This window comes from Pituophis catenifer, unplaced genomic scaffold (assembly GCF_029215685.1).
Source record: "Pituophis catenifer annectens isolate HBS135680 unplaced genomic scaffold, rPitCat1.0.hap2 SCAF_3, whole genome shotgun sequence".
Classification (NCBI taxonomy): Eukaryota; Metazoa; Chordata; class Lepidosauria; order Squamata; family Colubridae; genus Pituophis; species Pituophis catenifer.
This window is the reverse complement of record NW_027256883.1, coordinates 160,633,467-160,654,515: the sequence shown is the minus strand read 5'-3', so window position 1 is coordinate 160,654,515 and position 21,049 is coordinate 160,633,467. Positions and strand designations below refer to the sequence as shown.

General features: G+C 38.3%; 1 protein-coding gene across 2 annotated transcripts in view; it reads left to right on the top strand.

The window, feature by feature from the left end:
- The window catches only part of PTPRF (protein tyrosine phosphatase receptor type F), a 331,301-nt gene that overhangs the window by 276,267 nt on the left and 33,985 nt on the right, over positions 1-21,049 (top strand). For both annotated transcript variants that reach the window (XM_070941423.1, XM_070941424.1), the window contains 6 exons: positions 4,428-4,681; positions 5,331-5,421; positions 8,497-8,709; positions 12,241-12,392; positions 15,186-15,301; positions 19,482-19,579. In XM_070941423.1, coding sequence (XP_070797524.1) covers positions 4,428-4,681; positions 5,331-5,421; positions 8,497-8,709; positions 12,241-12,392; positions 15,186-15,301; positions 19,482-19,579 — 924 coding nt within the window. The remainder of the gene's footprint in view (positions 1-4,427; positions 4,682-5,330; positions 5,422-8,496; positions 8,710-12,240; positions 12,393-15,185; positions 15,302-19,481; positions 19,580-21,049) is intronic.

Genomic DNA, 21,049 nt, shown 5'->3' with positions numbered 1-21,049 from the left:
GAAACCTTATCTAAGTGTAGTAATTACTGTAGAGTCTTCCTTGCAGTCCTAAATCTGACTTTGATTTGATAAAAGTGATAAGGGATCAGACTATTTATCTGAAAACAGTTGTTTTGCTGCCACCAGGTCACTATTTGTTGAAACCACCTAAGCGTTTAAAACCCAGACAGCCACATCAGGAGTTTGGCAGCAGAATGCTTTGTTTTAGCTGCTGCAGAGTTACTTACACTTTCTCATTTCTACCTCTTTTAAGTCTCAATCACTAAAGTGTAGTAATCAGCTGCTAGGCAGACCCTCCAAATTCCTTGCATATCCTAAATGCTCCCTTTACTGTATTAGTAAAGGGCATAGAAACATAAACTTAGTACCGTGGGAGTTTATTCAGAGTAACTCATTTAGCTAAGGTAATATTTAAACATGCCTATTAAAATACTTTTTTAAAAGGAAGATAACAACCCTATAAAATTATAAGCAAAAGAAAGATCGTGATGAGAGAACAAACTGTACCTTCACCTATAAAAAATGTAACGATAGAGGGAAATATTAGATGAGTACTTACTAGATTGATACAAGTTAACCCTACCCTCCCACATGCACATTTGTATTTCTGTGCTTTCTGTCTCTTACTGATACACACAAGGAGACCTGGGATGGGAGTTGCCTTTATACAGACAAGACAGACACAGACTTCAACGAATAATTAGAACAGGCAGAAAAAACAATTGCTACCAACCTGCTTTCCATTGAGGACCTGTACAGTATACTGCACGAGTCAAAAAGAGAGCTGTGAAAATATCTACAGACCCTTCACATCCAGGACATAAATTGTTTCAACTTCTACCCTTAAAACGATGCTATAGGGCACTGCACACCAGAACAACTAGACACAAGGACAGTTTTTTCCCGAATGCCATCTCTCTGCTAAATAACTAATTCTTACAACACTGTCAAATTATTTACTAAGACTGTATTACTATTATTTTTCTCATCCTTCCTATTACCTATCTCCTCCCACTTATGACGATAACCATGTTGCTAGTATTTTTATGATTTATATTGTTCTGTTTGTTTCCTAGTATGATTTGATTGCTTATTAGGAACCTATGACTATCACTAAGTGTTGTATCTTATGATTCTTGATGAATACATTTTTTTCTTTTTATGTACACTGAAAGCATATGCACCAAAGACAAATTCCTTGTGTATCCAATCACACTTGGCCAATAAAGAGTTGAATTCTATTCTATTCTATTCTATTCTATTCTATTCTATTCTATTCTATTCTATTCTATTCTATTCTATTCTATTAACTAGCAGACCCTAGCAGCATCAGCTGCCTGTAGCAAACTATTTAATTTTGTATTGAAAGCCTCCAGGGAATAGATAAAGAGTCAGAATCTTGCATCAGATGTTGTATTTATGTCTCCCACTTCCTTTCCACCCAGATCATTCTGCCATCATCATGCAGACTCCTTGGAGGACAGCCAAGTCAGTCTCATGTCTGGATGTACTCTCACTTCCTCCAAATTTCCTGCAAAAAATCAGAACACAACTATCATATCTGGGCTACAAAAGTCTGGACTTTCATTGGATGGCAACAGAGATGCCATTTTTTGGATGCCTGGAGTTTTACAACCCAAATATGCTACATGTACAGGAACCGATGAAAATGGCAGTCAAAACGGGAGCCACCAGAGCGTAGACAGGGAAAATATTTACAAAATCCAGACTGTCTGGCATAATTCTGGACATCTGACCACTCTAAACAATGCCTTAGAGCAAACTAAAAACATCTTGGTACGAAGTTATGCCTGCTGACCTTGCTAGCAGTGAGTGGATATACTGTGAGAGTTAAGCCAAAAGGTTCTCAGAACAGAGATGCAAATTATGTCAACAGTCAGCAATATTCAGGTTCAGGGCCTTGAAGTACAGAGCAAAGAATCCATGGAAGCATGGAAAAGGCACAAGGAAGCATCAACGGATGTAAAGTCCCAGGAGTATAAGAAAGGAACTGTACCTTCACCGTAACCGGCAAGAATCAACTGTTTAATAAGCCTTCTAGGTTGCAATAAAGATTTGTATTTAGTCACACTATGTTGAATGGACAGAGAACCACTGCTGTAGATTAAGCTTCCTGGAGGGAGTAGGGAAGATGACCTTGACAGAGATATGTAACTTCTGTTGCCTAACCAAGCATGTTAAAATCAGGATTTAAAGATTTACAACTGAGTCCTGGACAGGGAAGCCTGACAAGTTTATTAATAGTGGATTCTGTGCTGGGATTTCCTCATTTCCAGTTCAACAGATCCAATGTGTTCTTAATAGAACTAATGAATTATCAAGATACTACAGTGTGTAAAGTTCAGAAGGTCTGGCTAGGTTAATATAGCTTAGGCTGCTGATGAGGGTTAAGTTAGAGTTGACATCAATTTCACCTGCAAGCTGGCCACATGGAGACTTGGGAGCAGGTGATGCTATTGGGTTGCTAACTGTAGAGCAGCCATGCAATTATAAGAAGTGTAAATGAGCTTCCTTATACCTATTGCTGATTCTAGCTGTGCAGGTTATGTGCAGGGTTAGGTACCGAAGGAATAACTGGCCTGGATATGATCTGTGAAGCAGGAATATTCCAAACAAGGCTCCACGTGTGGCCAACTGTTTAATTCACACATGTAGAATGCCATGCCAAAGCCTAATAATCTAATAAGCACTGCTGATAAATCTCCATGGGAACAATTAGCATTATCTCCACTTGATAAACAGTTGCATACTAAATCTACAGCCCAAACAGTGTCCTCTTTCCCTTTAACAGATTTAATTAAAGCGTACATTGTCTAGATGATAGCATGGAGGTATACGATAAATCTCATGGATTTTTTTTTCTTTCTTTTAATGGGGGAGAACTGGGACCTTTGGAAATTCTTTACTGAAAATCAATAGAGAGGCTTTCAGTTTCTTCCAGCAACAATCATTATTTCATCTGGACCAGGAGATAAATTCCCTGCAAAAAAAAATGACTGGTCTGGTGGAATGAGTAGTAGTGGCATTATGATGAGGTGCCTGTTGCAGTCAGCTGGCTGGCTCTGGCTCCACACCAGAGCCCATCTATGTATAGCTATGGTAGGCCCCCAGACCTCATCTGGCATATACCGGCCCCCCTCCTTCTTCACATTTTACTGTGATGGTCTGTTGTTGCATTCATGCTTCAATGGGCTGTTTGATGTTGAACCTGATGTCCATGGTATAAGAGTGCTTCTTCCCTATTTCTTCAAGGAGTATTAGATGTATGTTTTCTTCTGAAATGTGACTGACTTTACACATTTTCATGAGATTGTAAGTAGAATATTCCTGGATATATAGTGCAACGGCCCCCAATCTTTTGGGCACTAGGGAACGGTTCTGTGGAGAAAGGTTTTTCCGCAGACTGGAGGGGGCGCAGTTTTGATGCTGCCTGCATCCCACCGATGGGGCTCTGCTTGTTTGCATGTCCTGCTGCGGACCGGCGCTGGTCCACAGATCGGGGGTTGAGGACCACTCGTATAGAATATTGGCTTACCATCCACAATCTTAGTTTTTAGCAAGTATTAGATGTTTATTTAAGAAACAGAGGAGGGGTTTTTGATTGCTTTTGTTGCTTTGCCATAGTAGACTATAGTTAAAGATGGAATCAAAGTTTGGTTGTTAAACCAGAGATGCTCACTATATTCCAAATGTCTGAGCAAGTCTGCATCAGCCATGAAAGAAAAGGAATTTTTATTCTCTCTATATATCTGTCTTTCTCTTAACAACATAAAATTAAAACATTAAAAAAATCAGTAACAAAACCTTTATATTTAATTTTTCTTCTTTTTTTCTTTCTTTTTCTATTTTCTTTCTTATTTAGTCCTTATCTTTTGTTTCTTTTCTAATATTTCTATTGTTTTTAATCTTAAGATTTTCTGCAATAAAAATTATATTTAAAAATCAGTAACAAAACTGTGAGGCACCATGAATTGCTGTTTCTTCCAAAGACTAGCACAAGAAAGATTCTGAGTGCCACCTTCTGAAATCATCCATTCAAATAGGAATCATCAAGAGTATATTGCAGTCTACGGAAACAAAACGTGCTTTAAGTTCCAAAGCAATCCACAAGGTATCATTTTGGACAACAATGTTCCCACAGAATCAAGATAATTGCAGTTTAAGAACTATGTCTAGAGCCCAGTTGAAGTGGAATTAGAAAACGAGTGCTATCTGAATATTGAGAAACTCCCAAGATAAATACCTCATTTTAGTAGTGATTACAGTTAAAATCAGTTTTCACATATTACCAGAAGATCACAGCAAAGACCCAACTTGGAAATAGAAATTTGGTGACAAAATTAATTTCTTTCCTAGGAGAAAATTTCTAAGTGTGAAATCCAATGCTTTATTTATTTTGCTTTCAGATTCTATACAATGGGCAGACTGTGGAGGTAGATGGACATTCTATGAAGAAGCTGATTAATGACTTGCAGCCGGACACAAATTATTCCTTTGCTCTTACAAACCGGGGAAGTAGTGCAGGCGCATTGCAACATCGGGTCTTCATCAGGACATCACCTGATGTTTTCCAAACAAAGCCTGTTTCCACATACAAATATATCCATAATGGACAGTTCACCTTCACCCTCCCCAAAGTGAAGACTTCTGTGCCAGTCAGGTATACTCTGTCCACATCTCTGATTCCATTCTGATATTGATCTGTCACTATGTTTTCCAAAAAAAAACAATATAGTAGAATTAGTACTGTATTTTCCTACTCAGAATAGAAATTCCTGCAAAGTGGTTTTTGTATGGGCAGTAAGATGGTATCACTGGGAATCACGTCCGATTTCATAGACACTGATTAATTCAACTACAAAATGCTCCAAAATATATCACAATAGCAAGGACAAAATACAAGAGATTAGCATATAGGATTCTGATTTTAGACAATTATTTTTTTGTACTGCATATTGCTTCTTTAAGTTATATATTCTTTATGGTAATTAAGGCCATAAAGCCATAATCTCCCTTTCTTTCCTTTTAAAGGACCCAAGATGACCTTATCTGCCCAATTACTTGAGTAAAGAATGCAAATCCCTTGCAAAGCTTGTTGAAGTCTCATTCGTGTTTATGGTTCCATAACATACCACTGAAATTGGTACTCAGCTATAAAATAACTAGGCTTTACAACATTATTTCTCTAATTCATGAGAGTCTGAAGAATGCAAAGAAAGTGAAGCAGTGAGGGACCGTTACAAGGATTTTATGGAGGGCATTCCATTATATCTAGAACTCACCTTTTCTTTCTTCTTCCTCCTCCACAGGTCGTACTACATTGTGGTAGTACCAATAGAGCACACAAGCAGTATACTTGCCTCCAGACTGAAGAGTCCAGATGAGATGGAACTGGACCAGGTATGAGAAGAAAGATATATGCTACTGCAGGGCTTCTCAGATTTCTTAGTTGAGCGTTGAATCTGTGACCTCCTAAGTCAGGTGTATCCAACCCACGGCCCGCTGACCACACACAGCCCTGGATAGCTAGTAATGCAGTCCCACAAGATAATAAAAATATTTTTAAAGGAAGTTTGTTATTTAGATACATTAACTATATTATATTTTTTATATGTGGCCCAAGACTGTTCCTTTTCATTCAGTATGGCTCAGGCAAGCCAAAGGATTGGACAACCGTGCACCTAAATCAGGGCTGTCAAACTCGGATGCATCACGCACTGGCCACGCCCATGCCCAGTTTAGTGAAGGGGGAAAATCACAATATGTCATGTGACACCGCCATGACGACATGAGTTTGACACCCCTGACCTAAATGATAAATATGTGTGATTCCCCTCATGAATAAAACAACACAATGATTGAATAATTGCATTAGTTGGAAGTAGGTTTCCAAGTACAATTCAAAATGCTGTTAATACCTTTAAAACCTTAATGGCATGAAGGTATCTAAAAAGGCCACTTTTGCCTGATAAAAGCTACCCATACAACGCAGACAATATCTGCTCAGGACATCAATGGTTGAGGGCCTACCCTCCAAGGTACGAGTACTCCCTATTCCAGTGGTCTTCTACAAACTTGTAAAGACCCATCTTTTCCAAAAGGCCTTTGAGCATTATCCACAGCCTATATACTAAACTGAGAAGATTATAGCAGTCATATTCACCAGCAGTCATATTCATCCTGTGTGCTGGGGATAGTAGTATTGATAGAGAATTTGGCATTTTTTGAAGCTGGATATCCTTGTTTTTGCATGTGTGAGATTATTCCCCTAGGACAGCAGAGTTTATCACCATCTCTTAATGTTCTTAGAAGCACTAACTTCCTCAAATGCCCATTAACTCCAACTAAATCTAAAAATTGCCTGCAATTTTAACTTGAAAGAAGTCATTATGCTAGAATTCCCAGAGGTGTTATTGCATTTATGGATCACACTTCATTTCCTTCTGCATTCTATTTCACACACTCTCTTCCAAGCAAAAAGGTTACACTCTGGAAGTATCTGTATTTGACCTCAACAGATAGGACTTGAAGACCCAGTGTATGGATGTAAAGCAACAATATCATTCTGGAGACCAAAAGTCAACAGCCTCTATCCCTAATACTGAATAACAGCATGGTTTTATATAACGTCTATCTTTTGGGAATCATATTTGCTCTTCTGCTTTATGTTTGTTTTTACCATTTTGTGTGAAATATATGTTATGCCTTCCTTCACTTTAAATTAGAATTTCCGTTTCAAACCCTGGCAATCATTTGTATTCATTAGAAAAGCACACTTAAATATACAAGCAATGTAATTAAATTATTGATATGTTTATATCATTCTTATGAATTTATGGGTGACTATGATCTTCATTTTTACAAATCTGGATCCCCTATGAAATCTGTTAGTACCATATGGAATTTTATTAAAAAAACAACACCTTTGCTATAATGCAGACATACAATATGGAAAATTATAATGTGTCTGACAGTACTCCAGACTGCAAAGTATGCTTGTTGGGTAAAATAAACCCATCTCAAAGCCTGCCAAACTATTATTTTTCTCTGAAAGTTTAAATTCATGGGCTTCCACAATAGATACTTTGGAAGCGATTATCTAGTTTCCAACCTCCCCTTTTTGGTTAAAGTGGTTGGATAGGAGTTATAAAGGGTTCTGGACCAATTTCAGTGGGGTTTCAGGCCAGGATATAGTACTCTGGTAGTACTGGTTGTGGTTGTCATTGGCCTTTAGCAGATTTGGGATGGAGGTGCTGCATCCATCCTCAAGCGCCTTGATTTCTTTCAATACTGTTTATCAATATCCTTGTGGACTAGTTAGGCAGATTAGAAGTGGGGATACTGTGCTACAGGAGTTCACCTCCTTCCTCAATGGTCAGTACCATTTGGTGTTGAAAGGAGGGTCCCTCAAAGTTCAATGCTCTCGTCCCTCCTGTTTAATATACACATCAAATTGCTGGGTGAGGCACCCTATCAAGACATCCACAACAAAAGTGGATGTGCCTCTTTAGCACCCCGACATTTCCCCATCTCAGATATTTTAATCTTTGGTCTTGGGTGGGGTTGTACTTCCCCATTTGAGACTAGTATGCAGTCTGGAAATCCTCTAGGATTCACAAGTAATGCTCAAACAGTAAATATGAGCCGAGGTGGCGCAGTGGTTAGAGTGCAGTACTGCAGCTTTTTCAGCTGACTGCTAGTTCAGCACATCAGCAAATCAAATCTCACCGGCTCAAGGTTGACTCAGCCTTCCATCCTTCTGAGGTGGGTAAAATGAGGACCCAGATTGTTGGGGGCAATATGCTAATGCAATATGTTAATATGCAATATGCTATATGCTAACTTTGTAAACCGCTTAGAGAGGGCTGTAAAGCACTTTGAAGCGGTATAGAAGTCTAACTAATAAATAAATAGTACTTGTGTTCCACTTGCACCTTTTCCTCAATCAGGAAGAAATTCAGATGGTCACTCATATCCTATTCACCTCGCATTTGGACTACTACAATGCATTCTGTGTGACATACATAACTGCTCCCATTCTTCAAGTCTCCCAAGTCTTCCACAAGTCTTGGTTCTGTTTCCAGGCCATTTTTTTTTCTGGAAAATATTTATGTAGTTATGTATGTTTCTCTAAATAATTCTTTTAAATGTTGTAAGCCCTCCAGAATCTTTTTTGGAGTTGAATGCTCTTGAAATCCAATAAATAAATATTTGCATTGGGTATTGTCAATCGCTTACTGCCCTAAACTCTTTTCACCTATTCTTCTTCCTTTTTCTTCATATAATGAAAGGGTTAGGGTTAGGATTATCCTTGTCTTCTAAAGGAGGTGAGCCATGTTGGTCTATGGTGGCACAAAGTCAGCAGCACCTTTTTCGATTAACGAATGTTATTAAAAGCATAAGTTTTTGTGAAGTGCAGTTCACAAAGGTATCTGGCAGAACTTTTTCTTACATAAGCTTTCTTTGGCTCTCCAGCTACTTGAGGCCATAAACCAAGGGGCCACAGAAAGACGCCAACGTCGACAAGCAGAACGCCTGAAGCCTTATATCGCAGCCCAAGTGGAAGAACTGCCAGAAACATTTGTTTTGGGAGATGAAAAAAATTATAAAGGCTTCTTTAATAAGCCACTTTCAGAAGATTTGAGCTACCGTTGTTTTGTGCTGGCTTCACTGGAGGATGGTGATACGGTAAGAACACTTGAAAGAAAAAAGGACAGTTACAAAGTTAGCATTGTTGGATGATTGGCATAGTGGAGGTTGTGGAAGTTTTTCCTTCCACTTGCCTGTCCATATAAGCATTTGCATTATCTTTTGTTGCACACTGGTGTGGATGAGTAAGTAATGTCCAGCATAATGAAGATATTTGGGTCTTTCTGTTCTGTCCTGTCCTATACTGTGGCTCTTACTTTCAGCCTCATTTACTTGTAATGGCTCGTTAGAGCTGGTCAAATGCTCCATTAGTCACCCAGTCTGAACACTTCAGTGACGGACATAGCAAATGTGCAACCAAGTTGGGAGGGTGAGGACTCTGAGCAGCCAGCTGAGGACAAGTTGTGTATTACAGTATACAAGAGTGAATGTACTAAGGCACTCATGGCTAGCGGAGTGCACTTTCCAGGTATTTGATATGTTTTGCTACAGCTATTTTTTGTTAAAAATTTTATTTAAAAATTTAATTAAATAGTAAAATGCACACTAAAAAAAGAAAGGAAAAACATAAGAGAATAAAAGGTGCAAGAAAACATGAAAGAAATAAAAGCAACAACTAAAAATTGTGGTTTCCCAGCTCATCATAGTAAGTATAAACAATTTCACTATTTTTATTCCCTTAAATAATAGATAATAAAACTCTTAATCCCATAAATCAACTCTTAAACTGTGGCAAATCTAATAAGTGATATCTTCTCCAATCCAGCTATCACCAAAAAGATCAAACAGATCCCTAAAATAAATATATTGATTAGCAAATATAAAACTCATTATTCCATATCTCAACTATAAGCAAGTCCGCATTTAGAAGGCATAAAGCGGTCCCAGTATCCTGATATAAACAAAAGGCTGAAATTTAACATGGCAAAAAAGAACATTATGTCCTTTAAAGAGAGCGAGCTCACAAAGATCCTATACTTTAAATAAAAAGTCAATTAAACACAAAACTAATTTAAATGCTGTCCAGTTAGGATACAATATACATATACAAGGGAAAAAAGCCTTAAACATAATGTTAACTGTAAGCAAATCCAGTACACAACATTTTTCCAGTCTGGGTGTCAGCAAATCCAAAAACAACCACTCAAAGTAAAAACATGTCCCCATTTTAACCCTGATTGAATAAAGCCACTTTGTGTTCCTTCTTTTGAGGTAAAACAATCTTGCTCTTTAATCCATTTATATTATTGTTGATACTCATCTCTAATTTTAAAAAAACTTTAAAAAGCCTCTTGAAATTCCAGCAAGGTGAAATTATATCAATTACTTTCTGAAATTGGCATTCTTATTTTCTTCTTAATTTTTAAAGCCTTAGGTGATTTTATTTTTTGCACGTCTAATGACAAATTCTTGTTCACATTCTCAGATTTTGTTGCAGTTTTTTTTTCTATAACAGTTTCATCTGGGAACAGACTGCTCCTAAGAATAGACAACACTGCTGAGACAGTGATTCAGTATCCTGATGCAATTCCTTAAAAAATGTCTTGAAACCCTTTATAAGTTGCTTAGCTTTTTATATCTCGTTATGTCTCCAATATCTAAAACATTTTCCCACAAAAATACTTAATTCTCTAGAATTAATTTCAAAGTCTTAATATTCGAGATCAAATGTTCTGATGTTTTCAGACCCTTTAATCCATTTAAAACTTTCTATGCTCAAAACTCTGTGTTCCTTTTTGCTATTTCTTTTGAATTTCTAAAGCTTTTTAAAGAAAGTTTCAATTTCTTATATTAAGGATTGAAGGCACTGCCTTGTCATTTTGAAGGTGTCTAATCTCTTTAAAGTAGTTAATAGGCAATTTCTAAAACAGCGATTAGCCCAAAAAAAGTGTGAAATTAGTGTCTTTTGCAAGACTCTGACTGTGGCTGGAGCAAGTATGACACGTTTTCGTGGCTCCCAGTTTTCCCTCCTCCTTGTGAGAGGCAACCCTATGGAGTGCAATTTAGGCAATCTTGCATCGTCTCCTTGCCCAGTGAGGGTCAAAGGAACCAATCTGCTTGTCAGCTCCCTATTCTTAGTACATTATCAGCTTCACTTTTTCAGTCGTCCATTCATCCCTGGAAGTGATCCAGCTACTGCTATTCTATAGCTAAGCTCCAATGCTCTTAGAGTTTCTTCTTGGCTACTCTAAGCTCTAGTACTTTGCTTGCCCCTTCTAATATTGAGCTTGGTTAATCCTACTTGCTATAAACTAAAGCTTCCCTTATGATTCTCATTATATTAAGTATTGTTGGCTGAAGAACCGTGCAAACATTACAGGGGATATTATCATTTAGCATATGTTCTTTCTAAAATGAGAATGGTCAGGTGTTCAAAATCTCTGTAGCTCCTTCCTTCAATCCCAGAACATTTGGAATTTATTCTCAACTTTAAAATGGACTCTAAGTATTGATTACCTATTTCTCAAGTTCTTGCATTAAGGTCTGACACTGAATCAGGAAATATGGCTCAAATTAAGCCCTATATATATGCATCCTGCTGAGAACCCACAAAAAGAGACTGATATGAGTGTTTTCTGCTTCTCTTGCCAAAAAATAATCATAGAGGCTGTTTAAAGTTTCATCCTCCAGCTGTCCAACTTTAGATCAGCAGGAGTCTTCACTGGCTCAAAAGAGGTCAACGCATGCTGCTTCCTTGGTCACGGCAATTAGTATTATTTATAAAAAGGGTAATCGTGTTCGTTCTTGTGTCTCTTCCTGACCTGTAAGGTAAATCTGAAAAGGCAATGTACAGATGGTTTCTATTTTGACTTGAGAATAGCATACCTAAGTGCTGATCTGTGAATGCACCAGGCAAGAACATCTCTAGTTTTATAGATAACCATTTGAATGCAGATGTATATGTGGGAAACCGTAGGTGAACATGTTATTTTCAAGGCTTAGATTGTTGCCTGCCAATGACTTTTAACATGCAGTAGTTTGCCCAGTGGGTGTTCCCTAACTTATCAAGCTTGGCGGTCTGTTTATAAAGGTAAATGTTTCCCCTGTCCAGTCGTGTCCCACCCTAGGGGGCGGTGCTCATCTCCATTTCTTAGTTGAGGGAGCCGACATTGTCTGAAGACATTTCCGTGGTTATGTAGTCAGCATGACTATACGTCAAGGCACAGAGAATGTCTTGCCAACGAAGTGGTACCTGTTGTATCTACTCACATTTTCATGCTTTAAAACGGCTAATAAATTAAACTACCTAGTCATTACCTATAAGCAACCATGTTCACTTAGCTGCAATACCAAAGACTGTAATTTGACTCTGGGCATTTGAGACTGGCAACTTGCTCTAAACTGGACCATTTCATTCTGCAATTGAAATACTTCCTGGCTGTTGTAAATTTTTGCTTACCAAAGGGGAGACAATTGATTTTGGTCTTAGTATCTGATGGTTCCAGGGTTGTTGCTCAAGAAAATTTTAGATAGACCTCATGGGGTTATTGGGCAGAGGATAACAAAAGAATAATGGAAGAAGTTCTTCACTTCCATTGTCTTTGTCTACTCTTCTCTCCCATTCTCTAGAAGAAGTATGCAGCCAGTCCCTACTCAGATGAGATTGTGATGGAGGTATCACCAAAGCAGCAAGATGAACCAGAAATGCTGTGGGTGATGGGGCCTGTCCTTGCGGTCATCTTGATTATCATTATTGTTATTGCTATCCTACTCTTCAAAAGGTAAGCAGCAGCCTATACTTACAGAAGATGCGGTGACTACGGTCCCATATTATGGCAGCTTAAAGGGGCTTAAGTTCTTCACAGCGACTAACATAATGTTGAATCTAAGATGAAAGTCAGCCATCTCTAAGATAGTTTGATTCTACCTAAAGCTTTGCTCACTTGTAGGGCAAAGGCAGATGGGAAATAACAGTCCATGGATTTCATTTTGGAATGGAATGAATGAACCTGCCAACATTTGATAAGCTTTTTGTGTATACAAGTAGTCTTTGAATTATGACCACGATTAGGACCAGATTTTTGTTGTTAGGCAAGGTGGTTGTTAAATGAGTCGTGCCCAATTTTGCAAAGTTGTTAAGTGAATCACTGCCATTGAGTGAATCGTGCAATTCTTAAGCAAATTCAGCTTCCCCCATTGACTATGCTTTGTCGGAAGCTTGCGATCACATGATCCTGTTGCGCTACAACCCCCGTAAATATATGTTGGTTGCCAAGCACTCAAATTTTGGTTTCATGATTATGGGCATGCTGCAGCATTTATAAGTACAAGGCCCAGTCGTAAGTCACTTTTTTCAATACGTTTTTCAATGTTGTAACTTTGAACAGTAGCTAAACAAATGATTATACATGGTTCCTATCTATAATAAGAATGAGCAACTTCATATAAGTGCTTGGTTAAATTCCATAGATTACTATTGCTTAAATTATATAATATCTATGCCAAGTAGTGTCTCTCCTCTCCCCCCCCCATTACTTTAGTGAATGTCTTGGTGCTTTAATCCACGAAAATATAGAATTCAGTGTGGGGCAGAAGGAGGCCCTATCATGTTAGTTGCGACCATGTTCTTGGCAAGAATGTCCAGTGTCATCTGCCTGTGATGTTAAAGTAGCAACAACTTATTTATTTACAGCAAATGCAAAGCCTTCCATCTCTTACCTAAACAACCTATCATAACTTTGCTGTAAATAAACGTATGCATGGTTCCAAGGTGGAGGGAAAGAAAGTGACTGGGTTATTGCATATATGGTTAGTATCTTTGAATAATCCTGGTTTCCTCTTTATTTCTGCTCTCCATGGATCTAGCAAACAGGAAAGGTAGTTAGCATCTTTCTCTTTTTGTTGTTTATGCTGAGATCCAGAATTTCATCTTGTTAAAACCAAAATATGTACCGCTCAAACCAGACTGGTTTTTGATAATTCTTTGCCTTTCTTGCTACTGTGCCATACTTCCTCATCCTTTACCTACCTCGTGTCATTGTTAGAATAAATAAATAACTTCACAATTAAGATTACCATGTTTTAGGATTTGTCTGTTTACATGTCTACAATGAGAAAGTTTGGCTAAGAATGTGGCATGTTCTATTAATCAGTTCCATAAGCCTTGTTCTGAATGATTCCTTTTTCCTGTTATCAACCAGATTTCTTCTCACTTGACTGCTAACTTTGTTACATAACTGATCATTGGTAAAACAAAGTAATGCTATTATAGAAGAGCACAATTGACTTTTAACAGAAATTAGAGGCCAAAACAAAGTATCTTGGCATTTTTCTATATACTTTTGTTTGAGTAATGAATTCAGATTGATGACATACTTTTTTTCTGACATGTGGTTGCTTTATAAATTATCTCCTCCCAATCTACGCTACAAATATATAAACATATATAATAAATATGTTGAACAGATTCCACCCCTGAAATGTCATAGAAAATGATTTGAAAAAAATATTAACAGCAGTGCATCTGCTGGAGCAACCTGACTCGCACTAATTCCTATAAGTTGCAAGTAGTTTCCTATCATGCAATTTTGTGGTACTTTTTTTCCTTTTAAAAAATGGCCTTTTGTCACCAGGAAGACATTCACTTACCAAAATGTCCCATTTACCTTGTCTAGGAGTGCATCAAAATGCCTTTACCTATATTCAAGAGATTTGAACAGCCAGTCATGTGCACTTGCATGCATGCACACCAGGGGTGGGTTCTACTTTCCTTTACTACTGGTTCGCAATGGGAGCACGCACACACTTCTGCGCATGCGCAGATTGACCTTATGACATCCAAGTGGGTAGGTGGAGCCTCCCACTGTTTTTACTACCGGTGTTCAAGATCCGGTCATAACTGGGAGTAACCCACCACTGATGCACACCTATGCACACAAACATACGCACATATGTAAGAGTTGGGTTGGCTGAAAAAGAAACCTTTTGTAACATGCATTAGGTGAATGCTAAGAAACAACAGAACCATATGGAGTCATGTGGTTTAATGGTAATCAGTGACCTCACCAATAATATTTCTTGCCATTCCAGAATTTCCTGCAAATCTGTCCCATTTAATTTCTGGACAGGTTCTTCTCTGCTTAGTTAGTGAAATCTACCGGGATAAGAGCCTAGGGTGGCAAAACTATGGACATAAATATAACACGAAGAGACAACAATGTATTTTATTATGCTATTAACAAATGCCTGGAGGGCCTTCAGCCATTCAAGACAAGTATTAATGGACCAATAAAATTTACCCTAAAGACCCTTTATCCTTGTACATTACAACTCTTCACATTTTAAATAATTTTTAATACAGAGAATCCTCTGTATTCTTCCACCGTAGAAAATAGTCCCTTACAAATAAATATGAAGAGAAAGAGAAATGTCAAGGTTTGTCATTGTGTTCCTGTCAGATAGAGAGCTTTAATAGTCCTTTTGCTTGCTGCCATATATGTTTCTGAGACTGTTGCCGGGATCTTGTTATTGTTTCCCAAATTTATCTTGTATAAGCTTTTCTTTCTTTTCCTTAGGAAAAGGGCCAATTCACCCTCATCCAAGGATGAACATTCCATTGGCCTGAAGGACTCCTTGCTGGCCCACTCCTCTGACCCTGTTGAAATGAGGCGACTTAACTACCAAACACCAGGTGGGCTATAGTTATATTGTCCAGGGATACTTATCCCTCATGTTATGTGTATCTCTTCACTGGGTGTACCTATCATACTTGGTTCAAATTAATCAGCCAAATAAAAGTCCAATCTGCTGATAGATCAGATGTCAAGTTGGCAGGTTTAGTAGGCTGGCTCCTGATTGGGTTCCTGAAGTGCTCCCTACCTTCTGGTTCTTATGACATGTTAAATTATTAGTCGCTGCTGACCCTCAGCAGAGTCTCTTCATAAGGCAGCATTTTCTAGATTTATTGCTTTTTGGAGGTTATTTCACTCTCATCTGAACAGACTTGATTTGTTTTCTCACTTGTTTATGCGAAATAACTTGCCATCCTGCCTTCCTTAGGTGGCGGACTTTACAAAGCATTTAAGCCATTTTAGTAATTAAAAAAGGACATATTTGGCTTCTGAGGTCTACACATCAAGTTGGGACATTTTTTTCCTAAATGATATGGGGGCAGGGAAGCATTTCAAGGTTAGATCTGCAAGTTTGTTTATGGCTGCATGTAGCCTTTTCTTACTCTACAGCTGGACATGATTATTCTACTCAGGTCATCTTAGAAACAGAGTAGAGGTTAGGGCTATTCAGGTTGTGTGTGTATATATATGGTGGGCGATGGGCAGTTAATTTTCCTAAGAGGCCATATGAAAACTGGGACTGTAGTGGAGGGCTGGCCCAAAGCGTAGGCCTACACTCAAATACATACATAAATTGAAAATCGTAGCAGTCGCCTTCAAAATAGAAGTAATGTAGTTGTATCGCATGCATGATGTAGACTTATCTACATTTGATTTCTGATCTCTGATCGACCTCAGGCAGACTGGATAGGGACAGCCAAAGGGCCAAATGTGTCCCAGACACCATAAAATGCCCATGTCTGTGTTAAAAGATACAGCTTGAGGAAAGCAAATTAGTTTTTATGTCCAGAATTTGCTCCCATTCTTTGCACCATTTTAGTTTATCAGTTGATTTTCAAGACTGATACTTTCGTTACAATCTGAACTATCAGTTGCCTCCATCTAATCTCACCTTAGGCTGAGCTGAATAATATCTGGAACCAAACAACCACTAAATCTTCAGCAGACTGGTAGTTTGTTATCTTTGGTAGCAACTCTTGAAGGTTGTACTAAGGTCCTGCTTAGTACATAATTAATTAAACTGCTCTAATTCATTATAAAGCTTTCTACCTTAATAATTTCTACTTCACAAACAGTTCTTACATGAGTTGTCAGTTTCTTTATATTCATTTTCATTTTCAGCTGAGGCAAATTTGGTAACATATTACTGTTACCTGACTGCACTTTGGTCATAAAATTCCTGTAACAAAGAATGCATGGTCTTGAGAAAAGGCCAGATCATTTATCATAAGATTTGAGACAATCCTAACTATTGTTACCTGAGACAAGATAATATTGGTGATAAAATTACCTGTAAAATAATCCTTGTTATAACTGATATTGTTTTAATACTATACCTACTATACTTCCATATGTGTAACTAGTGTGGAGCTAAAATTGTTATCCTCAAACTTGGTTTTGAAGGTGGTGATGAGGACTTTTGTGTTACCTTTTGACCTTCTCTTGCTCCTTGACTTTGCCTCAGCAACAGTAATGGGATTTCTGTTCTTACAGGTACCAGTGGCCCCAGTTGCCCGAATATATCAAGTTAGTTTTCTTTCCACCTGCTTTGCTTTTTTCTCACTCCACGCAACTCCTTCTTTCCCATTTCCTTTTGTTGAGTATCATGAAGGTCGACCTCACTCACCACAGATTTAGTAATATCATGATCACTTTTCTAGTAAGCCAGGATGTTTCATCAATACAAGCTTTTGGTGCTTCTCATGTAAGATGCTCTAGCTTGCACAGGAAGAAAGAAAAAGAGTTTAAAGGTACACAATCTTCTAAGCAGTTCCAATCAGAAATCTTGAAGTTCCCAGCTGGGCTGAAACATGAAATTGTAGTCCTTGCATAAGGCTATGAGGAGCTAATTTGTAATATTTTGTGGAAATGCTCACTACCCAAAATTGGTCCAGTAGGCTTAGACTTAATCATCCTCTGAATTGCACTTCAACTTTTATTCTCTTGGCAATACAGGTAGTCCTCAACTTACAACCACAATTGAGCCCATTTATGTTGTTAAGTGGGTTTTGCCCCATTTTATGACCTTTTTTTGTCACATTTGTTAAGTGAATCACTGCAGTTGTTAAATTAGTAACATGATTGTTAAATGAATCTGGTTTCTCCATTGACTTTGCTTGTCATAAGGTGGCAAAAGGGGTCACATGACTTCTGAACACTGCAACTGTCATAAATATGAGTCAGTTGTCAAGTATCCGAGTGTAAATCATGTGAGCATGGGAATGCTGCAAGGATCATGTATGAAAAATGGTCCTAAGTCACTATTTTCAGTGCCATTGTAACTTAGAATGGTCACTAAATGAACTGTTGTAAGTCGAGGACTACCCGTACCTTGCTGAAACATTTTCAGTCCATGTTTCCTTGCTCTCTTTTTCTTTCTTTCCTTCCTTCCATCTTACAGAGCTTCAAATAAAACAAGCATTATTTTAGTAATATTATGATATTTTGCAGGCAAAATAACATTTGTGAATTGATTGGCCCCATAGGGTTATAGAATTTGGTGCTCATGTTCTAAGGAGGAAGAGGAAATGAATATTGATGCTTGAAGAATTACCAAAGAACAAAGGCAAAATTAGATGTCAGAGGGGGAAACAAAGCTTAGTATTATAATGAGACCACAGCTTAGCAGACTCCTATTTTGTACATTTCAGATACAGTGGACCAAATTTCTACCCAGGAATTCTCTTCCTCACACCCCACTCCGGTGTTAAAAAATGACAAGTGCATTGCACCCAAAGTAGTCCAATGAAGCAGTTAAATTTATATTGATTCTACCATGATTTTACATCTTTTATCATCTGGACCCGTGATGGCGAACCTATGGCACGCGTGCCACAGGTGGCACGTGGAGCCATATTGATGGGCACGCAAGCTCAGCTCCAGCTGATTTTCGGGCCTTCTGGGCCCACTGGAAGTCAGCAAACAGGCCGTTTCTGGCCTCCAGAGGGCCTCCTGGGGAGTGGGGAAGGCCGTTTTTGCCCTCCCCAGGCTCCTAGAAAGGCTCTGGAGCCTGGAGAGGGTGAAAAACGGGCCTACTGGGCCCACTGTGCCATCGCGTGCAAAAAGCGGGGGAAGCGCGGAGGGGTCGGACACACATGCATGGGGGTGAGGCGCATAGAATTATGCGTGTGTGACCCCCCTGCACTCCCCCCGCTTTTGGCACACGATGGCAAAAAGGTTAACCATCACTGATCTAGACTGTTTGCAGAATTTGTCAGTATGAAAATGACACGAATGATACCCTTTGTATCAATTTTTATCATTTATGTCTTTAGATTATTTGCAGGGTGACATCATTACCTATAAACAATGTCATTCGGCAAATGACAAAACTTGCTGCAAATGGTGCAAACTGTCCTAGTGAGATATTTTCATATTATAAATGGATAGGATATCATCTCTCTTCAAATGATTAAATAGGGTTTTACTGAATTCTGTAAGTTTGTTTTGTTTGGCTGTATATTCTCATCCAGAATGCATATTCAAGAAAGTTAATATACAGTCTTTCTAAATGATAAGGTTTATTGATGCTTCTTTAGTAGACGTACAACTTATGACTTGCCTGCCCCTGTCACTTTATGACAAATAAGCTGTTGAGAGAAACTCAAACTGTTCCTCAAGCATCTGTTCACAATTTCTGTTTCTGCACTGTACTGCATATTGCTGATACGAAATGAAGACACAGTCCCATTCTTCAGGAGCTTTATTGCTATCCCTGCAACCTTATTTTAGCCTGAGGACATGTAGGGGCATCGCTTCAAGACTTTTCACCTTTTCTAGGATGTTATTATATTTGGAAACCACCTGGTTGATTGTTGTGTCATCTAAGCATGAACAGATACTTTCTGCCTTTTTACAGGCACCGCATGCCACATTGACTTCTTCATGTTCCGTTCTCTGTGCTACTGCTATTCATTGCCATCAGCTCCACTATGCACATATGAAAGACGACCTCTCCCTTTAGCTAAAGAATGATTCTTCCTGATACTATGTTCCCCTCTGTTTTGTTTGATCTGACAGGCATGCGTGACCATCCTCCCATTCCAGTGACAGACCTTGCTGACAATATTGACAGACTGAAAGCCAACGATGGACTGAAATTCTCCCAGGAATATGAGGTGAGAAGACTGGGGGCGGGGTTGGCGAGAGAGGGGATAGTTTGGTGTTTTGTTTTTATTTTATTTATATTTATATCACTATTTTTACAAATAACTCAAGGCAGCAACCATATCCAACTCTCCTTCACCCTCCTATTTTCCTCACAACAACTCTGTGAGTTGGGTTGGGCTGAGAGAGAGTGACTGGCCCAAGATCACCCACCTGACTTTCATGGTTAGGGCAAGACTTGAACTCAGGGTCTCTTGTTTTCTAGTTTAGTGCCTTAACCTCTAGAACAGACCGGTTTTTCAGACAAAACTGGCTATCCTTTATACTAAGAAAGAGTAACTGTCTATGCTGTAGTTGACTGTGTAATAACATAATCATATCCATATTCACAATTTATGAAATTCTACTGTTTGACTACCAATTACTTCACTCTCAAGTCTTCTAACATCTACTCTTAGCTCAGTCATGACTCCTGACTCTATTTTACATAAAATAGAAGAATAAAAATAACACAATGATACAAAAGAAAAGCTGAATTGATTTTTTTTTAAAAAAGTATCTCCCAAAAATAGTTTTAAAATAGTCCCAAACTACTTTACTAAACTCTAAATGGCCACAAAAGAGTTTTCAACATCTTACCAAAGTGGGGTAAGGGTAAAACTCTGGGGTCATTATATTCCAACCCATGAGGGCCTCCACAGAGAAGAGCTGTCTTCAAGCTTTTGTCCTTCTGAATTGTTGTAGGAATACATCCCCTCAGTTATGCAGTGACTAGGCAGATTTCACTTGGAGGAGGTCATCAGTAATCTATCCTGGAGCAAACATATGTAAAGTCTTAAAGGTGAAAAAAAAAAGCTAATTGAATTGGAGCTGGGAATCTATTAGCAATCAGTGCTGTAATTAAAGAACAGGTACATATAGTACTTAAAATCAGGAATTGCTTTGAAGAACCTCTTTGTTGGAAATCAGGGGAACCTTAAAACAAACTGAAAGAAATGATGAAGGATGAATCTGAGAAGAGACTGCCAAAAATCAAGAAAGAGAAGAAAGCATAATGGATGTTACAAGAAACAGCAGAAATTGTCATGAAGAAAAGAGAAGCCAAAAGCAAGAAAGACCAAGCTCTCAGGAAGGAATTTCAGAGACCCTTTAGAAGAGACAAGAAGCAGTATTACAACACCACCTGTAAAAGACATAAAAGATGGAAAAACAAGGAACATCTTCCAAAAAATCTCTGAACTCAGAAGGAAGTTGCAACCTTGAATTGGTATGCTAAAGGACACTAACAGACAGATAATACTTGAATTAAAGGTGACTGAACAAAGATGGAAGGTACATACTGAAATTCTGTACAATATAGATGTCAACATCCAAGTTATACTAGAAGATGTTCTGTACTTGCAAGAAGGTTCTGAAAAATTCTAGCTAGATCAGCATTTCAGTCGTTACCACGTTGGAAATCTACAGGAATTGATGGAATA